This window comes from Pseudorca crassidens, chromosome 5, assembly GCF_039906515.1.
Source record: "Pseudorca crassidens isolate mPseCra1 chromosome 5, mPseCra1.hap1, whole genome shotgun sequence".
NCBI lineage: Eukaryota > Metazoa > Chordata > Mammalia > Artiodactyla > Delphinidae > Pseudorca > Pseudorca crassidens.
Genome location: NC_090300.1, coordinates 109,672,048 through 109,690,653, shown reverse-complemented (window position 1 = coordinate 109,690,653; position 18,606 = coordinate 109,672,048). Strand labels below are relative to the sequence as shown.

Here is an 18,606-nt window from a genome sequence, read left to right as displayed (position 1 = left end):
ATCTAACAAATTAATTAAACCCAAGGAGGGGGGTCATAGGAACCTCTGATTTATGGATGCTTGGTCAGAAGCACAGGTAACAACCTGGACTTGCGACTGGCACCTGAAGTGAGGATGATCTTTTGGGACTGAGCCCTTATGCTGTGGATCTGATGCTATATCTCTGAGTAGATGGTGTCAGAATTGAGGTGAGTTGTAGGACACCCAGCTGGTGTTGGAGAATGGCTTCGTGTGGGGAAAAAAATCCCACATGTCGGAATTCGTGTCAGAGAGTAACAAGTAAATGATAAAAGATGAAAAACCTGGTAGGAAGGCGGGTAAGAGAAAATGATGGAGGAACTGTATTTGTTTCTTCACACAAAACATGGTATGTGTCATTAGGTATATAACAAATATATTTTTCACTGCCTGAGCAGTTTGGAAGACTATTATTGGGTCATAATGACCATAGGATATTAGTTCATTATTTCTTAATGAGGTTTAAAAAGAATAACATTAAAACATCTTCTCTATCCACTATGCTTATATATATGTCTTGTTGATTCAGTGAGTTTGTATGCGATGATGGTGGTTTTGAACAAATGAAAAATACCATTGTATTCTAATTTATGGCACCTTGGTGTCCTAAGTCTCAGTTATATTTAAGTGTACATGCCCTTCCATAAGGAGTGATCTACAAAATATAAACCAGTAGTTTGGCCAGCAACTAATCAGAATGGATGCCAGTTTGCTTATCAGCTGCATATCAGCCTGCTTCAAACCAGGGGAGAATTAAACTATTTGAGTGCTGAGCTTAAATACTGCATATTTCTATTTTGTTTTTATTGTAATGAGGAAGCCCTGCCTTTAGCTCCTGCTGTGCACTTTTGGAGGGTCTTCCATATGGTTGCTAAGTATTTTGGCATTTTCCCAACTGTTACAATTGGGTCAGTGGGGGGGATTGTGTGGGAGTAATAAAACAAGGGTGACTGCATCAGGGAGGAATACGATCACTAAACACATCACAGTTTATTGCCTCTCAGGCACTCAAGCACAGCTCAATGCTATTCATTACAACAGGCAGCCAGGGCAAACCGCCTTTTTGCTATAGAGCTTACCCCAAGAAAGGCCGGGACTTGGGGGCAGAGGCTGTTTACTGCTTATGGTTTTTTTTGTTTTTCCTGTTTCCTTACTTCTTCACCTTCCCACAATATCTCAGATAACTTGAGAAGGAGTAAGATAATTATACCTTGCATACAACTATGTTATTCTGAGAAAGTTTTCATGAGCAGACTCTTAGCTAAATTTTAGCAGCAACAGCGGGATGATCAGTGGCTCTGAGGGCTTTGATGTCTCAAGAGGCGGAAAAATGGGGAAGGAAAGTCTGACTACCCCAAATACTTAAAAATCCTTGAGACATGATTCTTAAAGCCAGAGGTGACTAATAATACTGATACTATTATTGAGGTGTCTTCCTATCATAAATCACATCTTTGTAAAAAAGGTACTATGATTTTCATCTTGTGGAAGGCAGTGCTGCTTAAAGCACTAACAGATTGGGAGAAAAAAGTTCAAAGCAAAATTAAGATTCCAAATAGCAAAATAATATATTAAACAGAGATGTGTAAACACAGAAAGAGAGACACACACACTCACAAAATGAACGATGAACTCAAGGTCTTGATCCAAAGACAGTATTTCCCATATTTACACTTATACACAGGATTCTTGAAATAATTCATTATGCTTTTCCTTTTACATAATATGGAGCTTTTTTCCACAGTGAATACCAATGTACAGGTACGTAGCATTCTAATAGGTTCACAGTGTAGCCATAAATTTTCCTTGAGCAATTACAAGAAATTGAGATATTAAAGAAATAGAGTTGGAGACATTTAAACCGGTATACAACAAATGTGTATGGATTTTTTTCATGTTTCCAGCCAAGAACATTAAATAAAAAATCTTGCCTTAAGGAAGCTGCTCCCCATTCCCTTCCTCCCCCGCCACTCCCAAGCCTAGAAACCTGATCCCCGGAGACCCACACCTGGTGGTCAGAGCCTCGGGCTCAGGGCCGCAGTGAGCGCCTCGGGTCCGGCAGGGGGCTGCGTGGGTGGCGTCGAAGAGACCGCTGAGCAAGTCAGGGCCCAAAAGAGCGTGAACTCCCGAGACAAACACCACCGGGGCTCGGACCTCAGCATTAACACCAGCCCCTGCACATATGAATGCCTTGATACAGACAGCAAGGGGATGGTCGTAAATCAACTTGTTCCAGGACGACCCACGCTTGTCCTAGGATTCTGGGGACCCCCTTACTTCCAGCTTCTCCGGGGCAAGAAGAGCGCTAAGTAAGGCTCATCTCTGTCAGCATTCAGCACGGAACCCGCACCTAGAAGCTACCTGACACAGCCCGCAGTCTCCTACGCACTGCTACTACCTCTAGCCTCGCATGATTCGCCACACTGGGACGCCGCAAGCAGGAGAGAGGGCAGCAGCTGAACTGAGGGCACCGGCTGCAGCTTCAGGCGCCGCAGTACGCAGGCGCGCGCGCAGATCGCGCAGGCGCTTCCTGCAAGTGACTTCTCCAAAAAGTGTCTTAGTTCGCGGTCACCTGAGCTGAGGGCAACTCCGCTGCGGCAGGGTTCGTGGATACCCGCCCTCCGCGGGTCCTGTCTGGAGACCCCGCCCTCTTCTCTTGCCCATCCGCTCCGCCATCCCGAGCCCTCCAAAGGCCTGTCCTTTCCCTCCGGTTATTTCCCAGTCGCGGGCCGGACCGGGCCGAGCCGGGCTGCCCGGGCGCGGTCCCTGACCATGGCGTCCCTCTTCAAGAAGAAAACCGTGGATGGTGAGTTCCAGGCCGGGCCGAAGGGGCCCAGCTCTGTCTTTCCCCGGTGTATTTTGCGGGCTTCCGGCCGCGATTCTTTTTGCTGTCCCTGGGGGCGGGGCTGGATCAAGTGGCCCCACAGGTAACCACTTGACCTACCTCGTGCGTCACTTTTCTGTTACCCTATCTCTTCTGACTCGCCCCACCTCAACCTCACCTGGGCAGTCTGGCTTCCTCTCTCTGATAACATAGTCCTTAACAGCCCCGCCCCCAGGTTTCTCCTTTAGCGGGATCCTGAGCATACAAGGAGGCAGGATGCGGCTGACCCTTGAGTGTCATTAGATTTGGTGATTTGATGAATTTCTTATTGGTTTCCCCTGCTTGGTTTACTGCTCCTTCAGTTTGGAGCCGTACTACTTCTGGGCATCCAAACCGGAAACCTGTGTTGAGGTGGGGGAGGGTGTAATAGGCTACTCTTACAAAATGAACTTGGGTACGGGCCGGTCTTGCCCTAGGAACACCCCATCAATAGAGACGTGAAAAAAATGCTTCTTGACTGACACCGGTAGAAAAATTAAAGAAATCCAGGGGAAGTGCCTGGATTTAGTTTTCATAGTAGATTTTTCTCCCTTATGATTATCTTTTGCTATCTAAAGAGATATGGTATGCATTATCTGCATAGAAGTTTATATTTTAAGATACTTGCATTGCTTCAGACATTTAGCTCAATGTCATGTTAAGGGGGAAAGAAGTGAATGTACAGGAATATACAAATGGGTATTTATAAAGAATGACTGTAATATGTGTTTATATAACTGTTTAATTAGTCTTGATACTTTCATTGACTCTACTAGGAATCAAATTCATTCAAGTTATTTAAAAATCGTGTTTCTCATTACATGTTGAATCTAGGTTGTTGTTGGTTCAGTCGAAGAATCACTTCTTTGTAAGGGTCTAACTCTGCCACAAAAGGAGCAGTGGTAGCTAGACAGTGATTGGTACAAACAGGGTGCTCAGTCCAGACCTGGGGTAACTCCTTCATTCCTTTGTAGTGACTTTTCCAATGCCAGCACAATTATTTTGTGGAGGATGACAAAAACATCATCTTTACCCTGCCACCCTACCCTTTAATAATGTCATTTTACCCCTAATTTATCACAGAGCATAATAATATTTTTGCTTATTCTGAGTGGGTGAAATTGACCTTTTATTAACTGAGAAATACCACTTACAACACCTGAAATAACTACCAAGTTGGAATAGGAAGTAATACAATTATGTGAAATGAGTTTTATGTGTGTTTTACCTGAGAATCCTATTTAATCTTTAGCATGGCACTTTAGTTTTTCAGTGTTTCAGTACCAGTAATATGATTTTCAGTCATTGTATAGTACTCCAGGGGAAAAAAAGGTTCATTTTTTTTGTTTCAGTTTTATAGAGTGAGAATTTACTAAACAGAGGAAAAGGGTTGCATCTTTCTTACTGTGATGTTACAAATTAAATTTTAAAAATTAACGTTATAAGCCAAACAGCCTAGCTTTAATTGCTTGATATCTGTAAAATATTTACAAAGACATAAATATCAGTTCTATATTTTTAGTGCTGTGCTTCCTGGTGCTTTTGGCAATCTAGGGATTATTGTACTTGAAGTATAGAGCAGAAAAAATAAAGACAATGAGGATGTGCAGTGAGGGTGTTTAACTGTATATTTATTTGAAGTTGGGTTAATTCATCCAAGAAATAATGTTTTTGCTAAATACACTTATTTGCGAGAAAAAGATCCTAAGGACTTTTGGCAGGAACTATACTACTGTCTTAAAGATCTGTGTATGAAATTTCTGAATATAAATTTGGCTACTGTGTACATTTACTATAACTACCAAACTGCATACTTGATGTTTTCTTAAATTATCATGTCAGTTCAGATCACTTAATGACATCTTAACTGTCGACCTGTACTTTCATTATTTTGATCTAGATATTTACTGATGTTTTTATTCTTTGTTTTATCAAAAATCAGGTGTTTTGTTTAAAAGGTGACAGCATTCTTCTTAGCAATAATGAGGCTATATATTATGAAATTAAATGTATTCTTATGCATTTCTCCCAGATCCTTAGACTCGTTGATTATTGATCACAAGATCTTTTACTGTATGCTGTCTTTTTATCTGTTTCAGCAATAATAAATTCTGATATAAAAGAAAATATGTAACTGCTTATAGAGCTGGAGAATAATTGAATCTTTTTGTCTCTTTGGATTGGCTAGAAGAGTTGCATACTATATCATTAAAGAATACTGCACATGTAAATTAAAAAGGGAGACAACATTAGAGCACTTATTACTATCCAGAGTTATGTTTAATTCATTTTTGACATAAAGATGAACAAGTCTCTGCAGTGTATACTTTGTTACAAAAATTAATGAGAATTGTACCTCAGTGCTAAAGAAGAGATTCTTTTGAATTTGAAATTACAGTTGAGTACTTTTACTGATTTATAAGTTATACACACATATATATATAAGGCGTATATATGGCAATGTGTTTATCTACAGTGTTTTTTTGTTTTTTGTTTTTCTTTTGTTTTTTTCCTAAGTGGACTAATGGTGACCTATTTATTGAAGCTAATTATGAACCTGTGAATCAGGATGCCATGAGGACTTGTCATGAATGCACAACTAAATATGCCTCTTAAAAAGTGAAGTTCTTTAGGCACTATATACTTTTTGTCTGTTATCCTGACCAAAGACAAATTTGAGGTATTACTCTAAGCCAGCACTGTTAGCATTTTGTATCAGTATCTTATCTAATTCTTACAAAACCTATAAGTACTATTATTATCCCCACTTTATAGATGAGGAAACTGAGAGGCAAAGGACTAAGTAACTTGCCCAAGATCACACAGCTACTAAATTCACTTGGGTACGGGCCTACAGCAGAGCCAGGACCTCATCTCTTTGGGTATTATCATTGTTATTTCTTCTTATTGGAGGGCCTGTGGCACAGTTTAATTTTGCTGTTCTTGCTAAGTACATGGAATTCTCAGCTTTTGGTAGGTACCATGTACACCTACCTTTTGTCTGTGAGGCAGACTCTTTTCTCTCAGAGTTAGTATTAGAACTTTAATTTCTAATGGTGGTAGAACTGGAAACAACCCTCCTTTTCCTGACTCTCCCTTAACCCAGCATTTTCTTAGGAAGTATTTTCCAGTCTCTTTTTGCTCTTCATCGAAACCTCTCGAAGGAGTGGTGGTGTCTCCTATCTTCACTTCTTTACTTCTCTGATGCCCCCCATTGTACAGCAGTTTGTTTTACATCTCATGTAATGAATGAGATCTTGCTAAGATCATCAATGACTTCTAGATCACCAAATCCAGTGGTCATTTTTTAGTGATCGTCTCTTGGGCTTATGCTTTGCATTTGATTTTGACAATAATTTCTTCCTTGAAATTTTCTTTCAGCTCGCGTGACGTAACACTGTCTTAATTTTCCTCAAATTTTTCTGACTACTCTTTTTCTTTTTCCTTTTATGTTTTTCTTTCATTTTTCCTTTCTTTCTTCCTTCCTTCTTTCCTCCCTCCTTTCTTCCTTTTCTCTCCTCCTTTCTTCCTTTCTTATTTGAACCTGCCCTTTAAATGTTAGTATTTTTCTTGGTTCCATCTTGAACTACCACTATTCTAATTGTACATTCTCTCCCTACATGATCTTATCTAAACTCTTATTATTTTAGATATAACCCAAGTGCTGATGGATCCCAATTGTGTATCTCTAGATATATTTTTCTGAGTTTCAGACCAATATATCCAATAGTTTGCTAAGTATCTCCACCTTGATGTCCCAAATACCTCAAATTAAAACAGATCCCAAACAGAATTCATCACCATCTCCTTCAAGTCAGTTCCTTTACTGGGTTCTCCTCTTCTAGTGTTTGGCACTTCTTGATTTTGCCCTGTACCTTCAATTAATTACCAAGTCCTGTCCCTTATGCCTCTTAAATGTTTGGCACATATGATCTTCCTTGCTCTTATTCAGATCCCATTTATCTTACACTTTACTACATCACTTTTCTGTGTTTCCTTCCTATAACTTCATAGCCTTTAAATCATTCATCTGTTGGGTTGGCCAAAAGGTTTGTTTGTCTTTTTCTGTAAGATGGCTCTAGTAGCACTTAGTTGTCTTTAACTTCATTCAAAACAATTTTGTTAGATTGTGTGTAATGGCTGTCATATCAGCGTGCATTTAAAAAAAAGACTTACTTTTTACTTTTACTTACTTACTTTTTACTTACTTACTTTTACTTACAACTCAAAGTTGGTGAATTTTTGTGTAGCCATTTTAATATTGAAGATGGAAGAAAAAACATTTTCGGCATATTATGTTTTATTATTTCAAGAAAAGTAAAAACGCAACTGAAATGCAAAAAATGATTTGTGCAGTGTATAGAGAAGGTGCTGTGACTGATCGAACGTGTCAAAAGTGGTTTGCGAAGTTTCCTGCTGGAGATTTCTTGCTGGACGGTGCTCCACGGTCCGGTAGACCAGTTGAAGTTGATAGGGATCAAATTGAGACATTAATTGAGAACAATCAATGTTATACCACTTGTGAGATAGCCAACATACTCAAAATATCCAAATCAAGCGCTGAAAATCCATTGCCCCAGCTTGGTTATGTGAATCACTTTGATGTTTGGGTTCCACATAAGTTTAATGAAAAAAAACTTCTTGACTGTATTTCTGCATGTGATTGGCTACTGGAACGGAAGAGATCATGGGGCAAGCGAAATGAACCACCACCAACCACACCAAAGGTCGGTCTTCATCGAAGAAGGTGATGTGTATATGGTGGGATTGGAAGGGAGTCCTCTGTTATGAGCTCCTTCCAGAAAACCAAACGATTAATCCCCACAAGTGCTGCTCCCAATTAGACTTAACTGAAAGCAGCACTCCACAAGAAGCATCCAGAATTAGTCAACAGAAAACGCATAATCTTCTATCAAGATAACGCTAGACTGCATGTTACTTTGATGACCAGGCAAAAACTGTTACAGCTTGGCTGGGAAGTTCTGATTCATCCGCTGTATTCATCAGACATTTCACCTTCGGATTTCCATTTATTTCGGTCTTTACAAAATTCTCTTAATGGAAAAAATTTCAACTCCCTGGAAGACTGTAAAAGGCACCTGGAACAGTTCTTTTCTCAAAAAAATAAAAAGTTTTGGGAAGATGGAATTATGAAGTTGCCTGAAAAATGGCAGAAAGTAGTGGAACAAAATGGTGAATACGTTGTTCAATAAAGTTCTCGGTGAAAATGAAAAATGTGTCTTTTATTTTTACGGAAAAACCAAAGACACTTTTTGGCCAACTCAATACAAAGTTGCCTGTGTGATTGATATATATGAAATCCAAATCTTACTATGCTACTCCTAGGTATATATCCATTTATTGAGTCTCTAGCACTAAAAGGATCAAGTGAATGCCCTTTAATAAGGTATGTATGGCCCTGCTTGATCTGGTCCTTGTCTTCCTTTCTAGCCATTTCATTTTACTCTCCAAGAACACTTCTCACATTCATCTGCATATACCATACTCTTTCTCACGCTGACATATTTTAAATTATGATGACTTTTTGCATAGAATTCCCATCTGCTTCCCGATTTGCATTCGCCAGAATCAAAGTAGATCCTCACGCACTTCCAAAGTTGGATTATGCTTTTTCTAAGTTTTTCCTTCATTCCACATTTGCAAGGTTGCAGAGAGTCTTCAGCATAAATGAAAATAGCTGCAGCAGTTTAGAATTTAGAGAGTAAATTCCAAAATAGTAGCATTTACTAACCAAAAGTTGTGTTTCCAGTATCCAGAGCTTACTATAATCTACATCCATATTATCGCCACTCACCTCGAACCTTAGTACAAGTTTAGAGATAATTTGAGTAATGTTACTGACAGTAGAGGAACAAAGCTTCTTGGGTTTTGCCTCATTGGGGTGGTATCCATGTATGCTAGTTTTCCAGAGTTCAGAACCTGAGAAGTTTTGACTAAGTTGGATAAATCTGTCAAGAGTCAGTTGTGATGCCACATTTTTTATAGCACAAGAAGGAATAAAATTTACCATCTATATAAATTAGATCCCCTTCAGAAACATTCTGCTTTCTTCCAAGTAAAATACAAAATTCTTATGGTGCTACCTACAGTAAGTACCCAGATCTTTCCTAGCGTGTTGTGTGTTCCCAGAGTGATTATTATTATGAATATTTAAAAACTCAAATTACTTTCTGTTTGGTCCCTAAATTCTTGGCACACCAAAGAAAAATAATTGAATAAGGAATTCAGGAGCACCATTCTCTCTTCTGAGCATTTTTCTGGGCAAAAATTTTTCATACTTTTATTTATTTATGTGTTTATTTTTAGGAATGTAGACTATTCTCTTTTTATTTTGAACAATTTCAAATCTACAGAAAAGTTGAAGTGACAGTATTCAATGAACACCCATTTTCGCATTGCCTAAATGCACCAGTTATTAACATTATGCCACATTTGCTCTCTCTCTCCCTCCTCTATGTTTGTATGTCTTTATATGTACTTATATACACACATGTGGGTTCTTGTTGAACTATTTAGGGTAAGTTATAGACATAATGAAACTATCTCTGAATAGTCCACCAAATATTTTCCAAAAATAGGATGTTCACCTATATAACCACATGCCATGATGACTCTCAAAAAATTTAATAGTATACAATAACATTATTTAATATGGAATGAAATTCAAAATTTCCTCTATTGCCCCCCCCCCCAAATCCATTATTGCTGTTTTTGTTGTTGTTGTTTGTGTGTGTGGGAGAGTGGTTACCTGAGTGATGAAAAAAGATTTCCCTACTTATGTGGCATTTGAGGGAAAAACAGAATGTTGAGAAGAAATAGTCATGTGATGATCTGGTACGTGAACCTCCTAGGCATAGAGAACAGCAAGGCAGGAGGCCCTTTCAGAAGCCTAGGAACAGATATTTCTGTAGGAAAATATCTTTCCTCTGTATTTCTCCATCCCAAGCATGATACCAAAGACTGGTATTTCTTTTCATGCTACCATTTTTCTACCTTCAAGTCCATCCATATATCTGTGAGACTGTTCTTTCAAAGGGTCATTCCCTCATTCCCTTACTTATCTAAGCTGAAAACTGCCCTTTGACAGTTTTCTGAAGCTGTTATTGATGATGATGCCAAAGGCTGTGTCTTTGAGAACCACATAAGACCCAAAGATGTGCCAACAGCTGACATCTCAAAACCTTCCTTCAGCTCTTGAAAACACTGATATTTTAATAATAATGAACAAATTCATTTCAGTGAATTCCTCAGGGCTTGAGTGACTTTTGAGACTTTACTGGTGGGGGGAAAAACATTCCTTATTGCTTCCTTTTATCCTACCTTAGGGCTGGACTCCTATTCTCTTCTTAGTGTTCTACCTCTTCCTCCCAAGTGAGTCCTGCTGAGTTTTTCAACTTCAACCTTGTTCTTAAGTGGATCTATGTATAGAGTAAAGCTGTTGGCGTGATTCTCTACTGTCCTTTCTGTTTCCTACAGTTTATTTATTTTTGTTTTTATTTTTTCTTTTTCATGTGTTTAAAACTGGTTAATTAAGCTGATACCTTTTCTCCCTGATTTCTCATATATCATGTCCAAAGCCTGAGAAACAAGTTTGCTTTGCATATCAAATTCTGATTTCTCCTCACCCACTCTCTCATTGTCCTTCTGCCTCTGAGTAAATTTGGCTTTTAGAGCTGGTATTTTCTGGTTACTGGCCTTTAGTATTTGTTTCTTACCCCTTAACCTTTGAGTTTGGAGCATTTTTGCAGTTTTTTTCTCCTCATCAACCTAAGAAAATGGTATAGCCCCAAATGGCCAGGACCCCCATCCCCCTTTATTGTTCATTGGTGAGCTCCACCATGACTGCTTTAGCTGAACTCACACTCCCAGCTCTTCTGTTCATAACCACGATCAGGGTTTATCTAATATCCATTGTCCCACTATACCAGTGCCAGAGTACCCACTATTTCCATTGATACTAGCTTGCAGAGCTTGCACATGAAATCTGAAGAGGAAGCTCACTTTCCTCTTGGATCTTGATTTCCAAAACCCAGTTAATGGAGATGGTAAAGCAGGATGTGGGAGCATTTTGTGCTCCTTTCTCAACCCATGTGATCATTAGATTCAGGGTAATTGGTAGGCAATAAAGTTGCATAAATCAAAATGATTTTTCTCTGAAGAAATACATTTAAAAGCAGAAAAAATATATTAGATTAAAAAGTCCATCATGACCTTATAGTAAAGTGGCAAACCCAGTACATGGTACGCGGATGCTGTCTAAGAGAGCAGCTTGAATCCAGCTGAGTGGTACAGTTGGTGAGTTGTGCCTTAGTGCTCGTGGGGCAGTAATCCTGAACTATCCGGAAAGCTTGAGACAGGCCCCCTCCCTTTTCTCAAATGATAGGCACTTTAGAGGATATTACTCACAAATTAATGAATGTCTGTATTTGCAGTCGGTAACCACTTTTTGCTTTAAGCCTCAGATATGCAAATAGCATGTAAATGAGCAGGGTCTAGAAGGACAGCCATAGTTCAAGTTGGGCCTTGGCCTCAAATCCCAGTAGAGAATTCTAGTGAGCTAGACCACATGAGAGGCTCTTTTAGATTTTATTTTTTGGCTTTTTTCTTTCTTTTTTCTGTAAGCAGATAGGCCTTATTGGCTCAGAACCAAAGAGTACAGAATGAGCTTTTCTGTCTGTATCTTCTTAAGTCCAAAATTTGCATCAGTGATCTTATCACTCTATGTATACATGCCTTCTTTTGTTCAGTTAAAAAGAGCCTGAAAGGCTTGAGACAGGCTTTAGTTCCCAGAGTGGAGCGGGCCTGAGTGGCTTTTTCTCAGTGTTGTGCTGGGTGTGGGTGAGGAGAGGGTGGTGGGTGGGGGAGTTCCCAGACCCTCTGGACCTCACCAAATGGTAACAGAGAGAGCACGCCACAGGCACTCCCATGTATTTTCACATTGTGCAAGTTCCCTATAGCCACCTGTTACGAAACACTTCACAGTGCCCCACGAGGTAGAAGAAGTGCTGGCATATGAGAGTTCAGGGAGTGATCTTTACTAGAGGAGGAAACGGGATGGACAGGGAAGCACAGGTTAGGCAAAGCCAAGTGCTCCGTCTCTCCTAGGTCAGCAGTACCTGCACATATTTCTGTCATGGTCATAACTCAGAAGGAGAAAAGGGGACAGCAAAAAATTAGAAACATCTGATTATTTCAGTGTTACATTTTTCCATCGTAGAAAGGTATCTATCATAGTTCAGATCTTACTATGATAATTTGTTAAATTATCAGCCATCTTTCTTGATAACCAATAGATTTTATTATACATTTTTAAAGAAATGTGTTAAATTATGACTATAAGGCAAATCCTTTTACATTTTGATATATATGTTCGTGCTGCCTTAGATTACCGTTAACTAATATATTGGTATAGTTGTTGACACGAAGTAAAATGGGAATACAGATAGGTAAATAAAATAAAATGTGTTCCTTGCTCTTAAAGAGCTTGTAATCTTAGGAATCAATCAGACCTACTAAGAAATAAATATGATTGGAGATAAACTTGGCCTTAAAAACATTAAAATTGTCTCAGAATCTTTCTCATGTTATTCCTTCTGAATTATCTAGAAGACCAACTGGGGGTTTAGTGTAGGGATTGTTTTTAAAGAAAATTAAAGAGTAATTTGTTTTATAAGATATACCTGTCATCTCATATGAAAAAATATTTTACTGTCTTTTCCTACTTACCTTAATATGGTTTAAAGTGTTATGACTCTGTTTTAGTATAACATTAGATGCTCTTGGTTTATAGCCTAGAACTGTTTAAATATTAGTAGGTCTATTAACAATAGGCTGTGGAATATGCAGTAGTTAATTTTCTTTATTTTCCTTCTCTTATATACAGTGACAGTTATGGTACACATAGTTCCATAAAATTAAGAAAAGTGAAGTCAAACTATTTAAATTATGTTTTGTTAAAATTTCATGTCCTACTTGTTTTTCAAGAAAGATGGCTATATCTGTTCTTTACTCTGATTCTCTGACACCAGCTGGGTGTCTCCAGCAGTTCAGTTCAATATTAACACTAACTGTCTAGAGTTAGCACAGACCCCACACCACAGGTTAAGGGCTCTGTCCACAAGACTGTCCTCACTTAAGAGGCCAGTCACAGTCCTAGATTACCACCAGTACTTCTGACCGACCAGCTATAAATTCTAGTGTCACCACAACTCCCTCTTCAGGTTTGGTAATTCACTAGAACAACTCATAACTCAGGAAAGTGCTTTACTTAGTATTACCATTTTATTATAAGGATGCAACTCAGGAACAGCCAAACGGAAGCAAGTTATTATGCAGGGGGGGTGGGGTGAGGGGTGCAGCTCAGAGCTTCTCTGCCCTCTCTGGACATGTTACCTTCCCAGAACATCAATATGTTCACGAACCCAGAAGCTCTTCCAATCTCTTTGTTTAAGAGTTATTATAACCCAACCTCTGGCCCCACTCCCCTCCCCTGAGGGATGGGGCTGAAATTGCCCACCTTCTAATCAAATATTTGGACTTTCTGGTAACCAGCCCCATCCTGAAGCTATCTAGGTGTACCCCTCTCTGAGTCAAAAGATGTTTCTATCACTCAGGAAATTCTAAGGGTTTTAGGACCTTTGTGCCAGGAACTCAAGCCAAAGACCAAATAATGTATTTTTCATTATGCCACCCAACTAATGAAACAAATGTATGTGGATAACATTCTAATCTTAGCAGTCAAGGCTTTCAGTAGTGTTTCACAGTGCTTTGCACTGTGCCAATTACCTGGTCACTATTCAACTTATCAATACAGTGACTTCTCTTTCAGCCCAGTACTTTTGTAACTTTAGGAGACCGTCATCATTATTTTAATATTTCATCTTATCCTAGTTGAGTTCAGGGAGTTTTTAGTATACAAAGGGGCTGTACTCTAAAAGTTCATTTGTAATTTCATAGTTTTAAATTTAGGGCATATTTTCTATTGAAATAGTAGGATAAGTGGTGAATGTTTTCATACCAATCCATTGCCTTTGGCAAAATAGGGAACTAAGACCAAAAGATAAAAATTTGGAGGGTTTAAATGTTGAGGATGAAAAGGCTAATGACTGTTTTGAAAGGGGAAATGAGCGCTTTCTTTGTTATTTTGTTTAGTATGAATCTGTAGATGTCAGAGGAAAAAATATCATGTGTTGTGGACCTAATTATGTCCCCTTAAAATTGGTATGTTGAAGCCCCAACTCCTGATGTGACTGTATTTGGAGATAGGGTCTTTAGGGAGATTATTAAGGTTAAATGAGATCATGAGGGTGGAGCCCTAATCCAATAGGACTGATGTCCCTATAAGAAGAGGAAGAGATACCAGGGATGGGCACACACAGATAAAAGGCCATGTGAGGACACAGCAAGAAGGTGGACATCTGCATGCCAAGGAGAGAGGGCTCAGGAAAAACCAACCCAGCCAGCACCTTAATCTTGGATTTACAGCCTCCAGAACTAGGAGAAAACAAATTTCTGTTGTTTAAGCACTCAGTCTGTGGTGTTTGTTATGATAGCCCTAGCAAACTAATAAGGCATGTTATTTTAGAATAAGATCCCAACCAATGCTCCATGAAACATTTGTATCTGAGAAATTTTAATAGAGATTTCTCAAAAGGGATCCTTGGCTTAATAAATTTGGGAAACAATCTATCACATATTCTCCCCTTAAAGATTGACAGTGTATATTCTTATGTTAAATGTTCTTAGAAGCCTTGAAGCAAAGAAATCGGTTTATTTTTTTTTCCAACTTGAACATTTCCCAGATATATTTGTCTGTAGAATATCTCCTTCCCTCTTTTTTAAATGAAACATGTTTCCCATCCAGAAGAAAGTTGGTGGAGGGAGAGAGCTCCCTCTCTTTTCTCCTCCCATATAGATATTTTATGGTTTCATATTCTTATATTTAAGGAACATATAGAATGTGTTCTTAGTAAATCCTGAGCATGAGATGTCCACCAATATAACTTCATTGAGAGACAGCGTAAGAAAAGGAGGAGAAATAGATGTCTTGTATGTAGGATATAGGAGCTCTGGCATCTTATTTTAACTTTTATTCAGAAAGTCATTGTAGTTGATTAGTTATATTCTATATAATAACATGAAATGTTTTTCATTCTGTTTTAACAGTATTTTTATTGATATGGATCTATATTTATAAGGATTATGTCTCTGATAACTTTACTTTTTGTTTTCCTAAAAGCTTCACAGTGTAATAGCATATTTAAAATCAGAGGCCTTGGAATCAGAATGGCTGTATGTGAATCCTACCACTTTTTCTCCCTGGGGCAGATTACCTCACCAAATATCAATTACCCCCTCTGAAACAAGTGAGATAATAGTACCTACCTTTGGGGGTTGTTGTGAAGCACTTAGTATGGTGCCTATTACTCAGTGTAATTCGTTATTTGTATTCTGAGTAAAGTATCATTAAAACAGAAATGTATAGAATATAAGTTGTGATGCTCCATCACTAGAAAGGATAACGGTTGCTGGCTTTGCTGCTGTTTTAATTGAGATGAAAGTCACATGACATTAATCATTTTAGAGTGAACAGGTCTGTAGCATTTAGTACATTCACAATGGTGTATAACCATGATCTCTAGTTCCAAACCATTTTCATCACTTTAGAATAAAACCTTATATCCATTAAGTAGTGACTCATCCATCCCCCCTCTCCAACTCCTGGCAACTATCAATCTGCTTTCTGTCTTTGTGGACCTATTCTGGATATTGCATATGAGTGTAATCATAAAAGACCATTTGTAACTGGCTTCTTTCACTTAGCACGCTTTTGAGGTTTATCCATGTTGCACTATGTATCAGTACTTCATTTTTTTAAATAACTGAACAATATTCCATTATATTATATGTATATACCACAGTTTGTTTATCAATTCATCAGTTCACGGACATTTGGGTTGTTTCCACCTTTTGACTATTGTAAATAGTGCTGCATTTGTGTAGAGAGTATTTGTTTAGGTACTTGTTTCAGTTCTTTTGGGTGAATACCTACGAGGGGAATTGTGAGGTGATTTGGTAATTTTATGTTTAACTTTTTGAGGAACCACCCAACTGTTATCCACAGTGGCTGAAATAATTTACATTCCTACTGGCAGATCAACACTTATTTTCCTTTTTTTGATTATAGCGATTTTGGCAGATGTGAAGTGGTATCTGGTTTTCCTAATGACTAATGATATTTTGCATCTTTTCCAAGTGTTTATTGGCCATTTGTGTATCTTTGGAGAAATGTCTATTCAAGGCCTTCACTCATTTATTGAGTTGTTTGTCTTTTGTTTTTGAGCTATCAGAGTTTTTTATATATTCTGGATACTAGACTCATATATAATTTACATATATTTCCTCCCATTTTCTTTTTTTCTTTTTTCTTTTTTTTTTTTTTGTGGTACGCGGGCCTCTAACTGCTGTGGCCTCTCCCGTTGCGGAGCACAGGCTCCGGACGCACAGGCTCAGTGGCCGTGGCTCACGGGCCCAGCCGCTCCGCAGCATGTGAGATCTTCCCGGACAAAGGCCCGAACCCGTGTCCCCTGCATTGGCAGGCAGACTCTCAAACACTGCGCCACTAGGGAAGCCCATATTTCCTCCCATTTTCCACACTGTCTTTTCATTTGGTAATGTCCTTTAATCACAGTTTTTAATTTTCATGAAGTCCAGTTTATCTATTTTTTTCTTTTGCTGCTTGTGCTTTTAGTGTCATATCTAAGAATCAGTTGCCAAATCGCAAATCATGTAGATTTTCTCCTGTGTTTTCTTCTGAGTTTTATGATTTTAGCTCTTATATTTGGGTCATTAATCTTTTATGAGTTAATTTTTAAATATGGCGTGAGGTAGGGGTCCAATTTCTTTGTGTGTGTGTGTGTCATGTGGATATCTAGTTTTCCCAGTGCCATTTGATGAAGAGACTATTCTTTCTATTGTGGTGGTGGTGGTTTTAAATCTACCTCTTTACTAAAAAGGTACTCTAGTGAAATGATTAAGATCACTGATTCAGGAGACAACACTTGGATTCCTTGGGCACATTATTTAAACTTACTAACACTTAGTTTTCTCATATATATAAAATAATAGAAAAAAACAACTCCATGGCATTATTGTGAACATTATACTGTATACTGTATGTAAGCACTTAGCAAGATTCCTGACAATGAGGGAACAGTTTTGGCAAGCATTACTATCCATATCTGTGATCCTTTGAAGAAATCACTATTTAGTAACAGTTAACCCAAATGATTGTCAGTCTCAGACTAATATTTTAATTCTTCAAAAGGTAAGGCTAGGACTTCCCTGGCAGTCCAGTGGTTAAGACTTCGCCTTCCAATGCAGGGGGTGTGGGTTCGACCCCTGCTCGGGGAGCTAAGATCCCATGTGCCTCACAGCCAAAAAACCAAAACATAAAACAGAAGCAATATTGTAACAAATTCAATAAAGACTTTAAAAATGGTCCACATCAAAAAACAATCTTTTAAACAAAAAGGTGAGACCGGTGGATCCAGATGAATTGAGATAAATGAGAAAGACATTAACAATGACTGGACACTTCCAATATATCAGGGCATTGTGTATGTTATTTACTCCTTAACAACAATCCTAATTTTGTAAGAAACCTGAGGTTTAGAGTGTTAACTAACTTTGCAAGGTATCATCATATAATTATCAAGTGGCAGAGGTGCGATTCAAATCCAGGTCTGCTTCATTGGAAGGTCGGCTGCTTCACTCTGTTATGATGACTTAGTGTAGAAAAAAAAGATTTAATAAACACATTGCTTGTCTTCCTTCTTGGAATTTCATGTAATACTGGAGTAAGGAGAGATAAGAAGGGTGTGTGTGTGTGCATGTGTGTGTGTGTGCACGTGTGTGTGTGTGCATGTGTGTATGCATATAACATATATATATATGCCATATAAAACATTGTATAATAATCAGTTCTCTAAGGGAGTATTTTACTGTGATTTATATATACTTTTGGCTAAACTATAGCATATTTGCACTTCTGTACTTTTTTATATAATCGATATTTATAATTTGTTTTAACATTTGATTAATTTTTAGTATATTGAATTGAAACAAAAAAAATTAACATCTTGTAATTTAAGGTTGGTTTTTTTTTTTTTTTAATTGAGGTTTCTGAGTCCAGTATTTTAAATGGTATTGAAGAAGATTTTACAGCTCATACATTTAGGTTTCTTTTGTGGTTCCCTTAGATGTAATAAAGGAACAGAATCGAGAGTTACGAGGAACACAGAGGGCTATAATCAGAGATCGAGCAGCTTTAGAGAAACAAGAAAAACAGCTGGTAAGTAAAACATTAAATTTCAGTTTAACTTTTCAAACAAATTTAGAAATCAGTGTTGGAATAATTAGCTAACTAGGAAAAAGACACGACAGGTGGTAAGTGATTTACTTTACTAAGAAATGACGTTTAACGTCTTCCTGCAATTTCTCCTTACCTTTGTTTACTGTGTCATTCTGCTGACTTTTATCAGGATTCTGTGTATTCTGCTGATTATATTCTTCAGTTTGTGAAAGACATGAATGCCTAGGAAGAAATACTGCTTAAAGCAGCCACCTTCTTGTCAGTTAACAGCAAAGATAAAATAGTCCTAGAAAACAAGAGAGTGTTACAAGAAAATAATTATGTTAACTCA

General features: G+C 38.1%; 1 protein-coding gene and 1 long non-coding RNA gene across 2 annotated transcripts in view; one reads left to right on the top strand and one right to left on the bottom strand.

Annotated features, from left to right (window-relative positions):
- The window catches only part of LOC137225313 (uncharacterized), a 105,808-nt gene extending 103,320 nt beyond the window's left edge, over nt 1-2,488 (bottom strand). The window contains exon 1 of the long non-coding RNA XR_010943773.1: nt 2,027-2,488. This is a non-coding gene — a long non-coding RNA (uncharacterized lncRNA). The remainder of the gene's footprint in view (nt 1-2,026) is intronic.
- Nucleotides 2,486-18,606, top strand: part of CHMP2B (charged multivesicular body protein 2B) — a 29,875-nt gene continuing 13,754 nt past the window's right edge. Inside the window, exons 1-2 of the mRNA XM_067739186.1 lie at nt 2,486-2,824; nt 18,163-18,254. Of these exons, the coding sequence (XP_067595287.1) occupies nt 2,791-2,824; nt 18,163-18,254 (126 nt within the window). The 5' untranslated portion in view covers nt 2,486-2,790. The remainder of the gene's footprint in view (nt 2,825-18,162; nt 18,255-18,606) is intronic.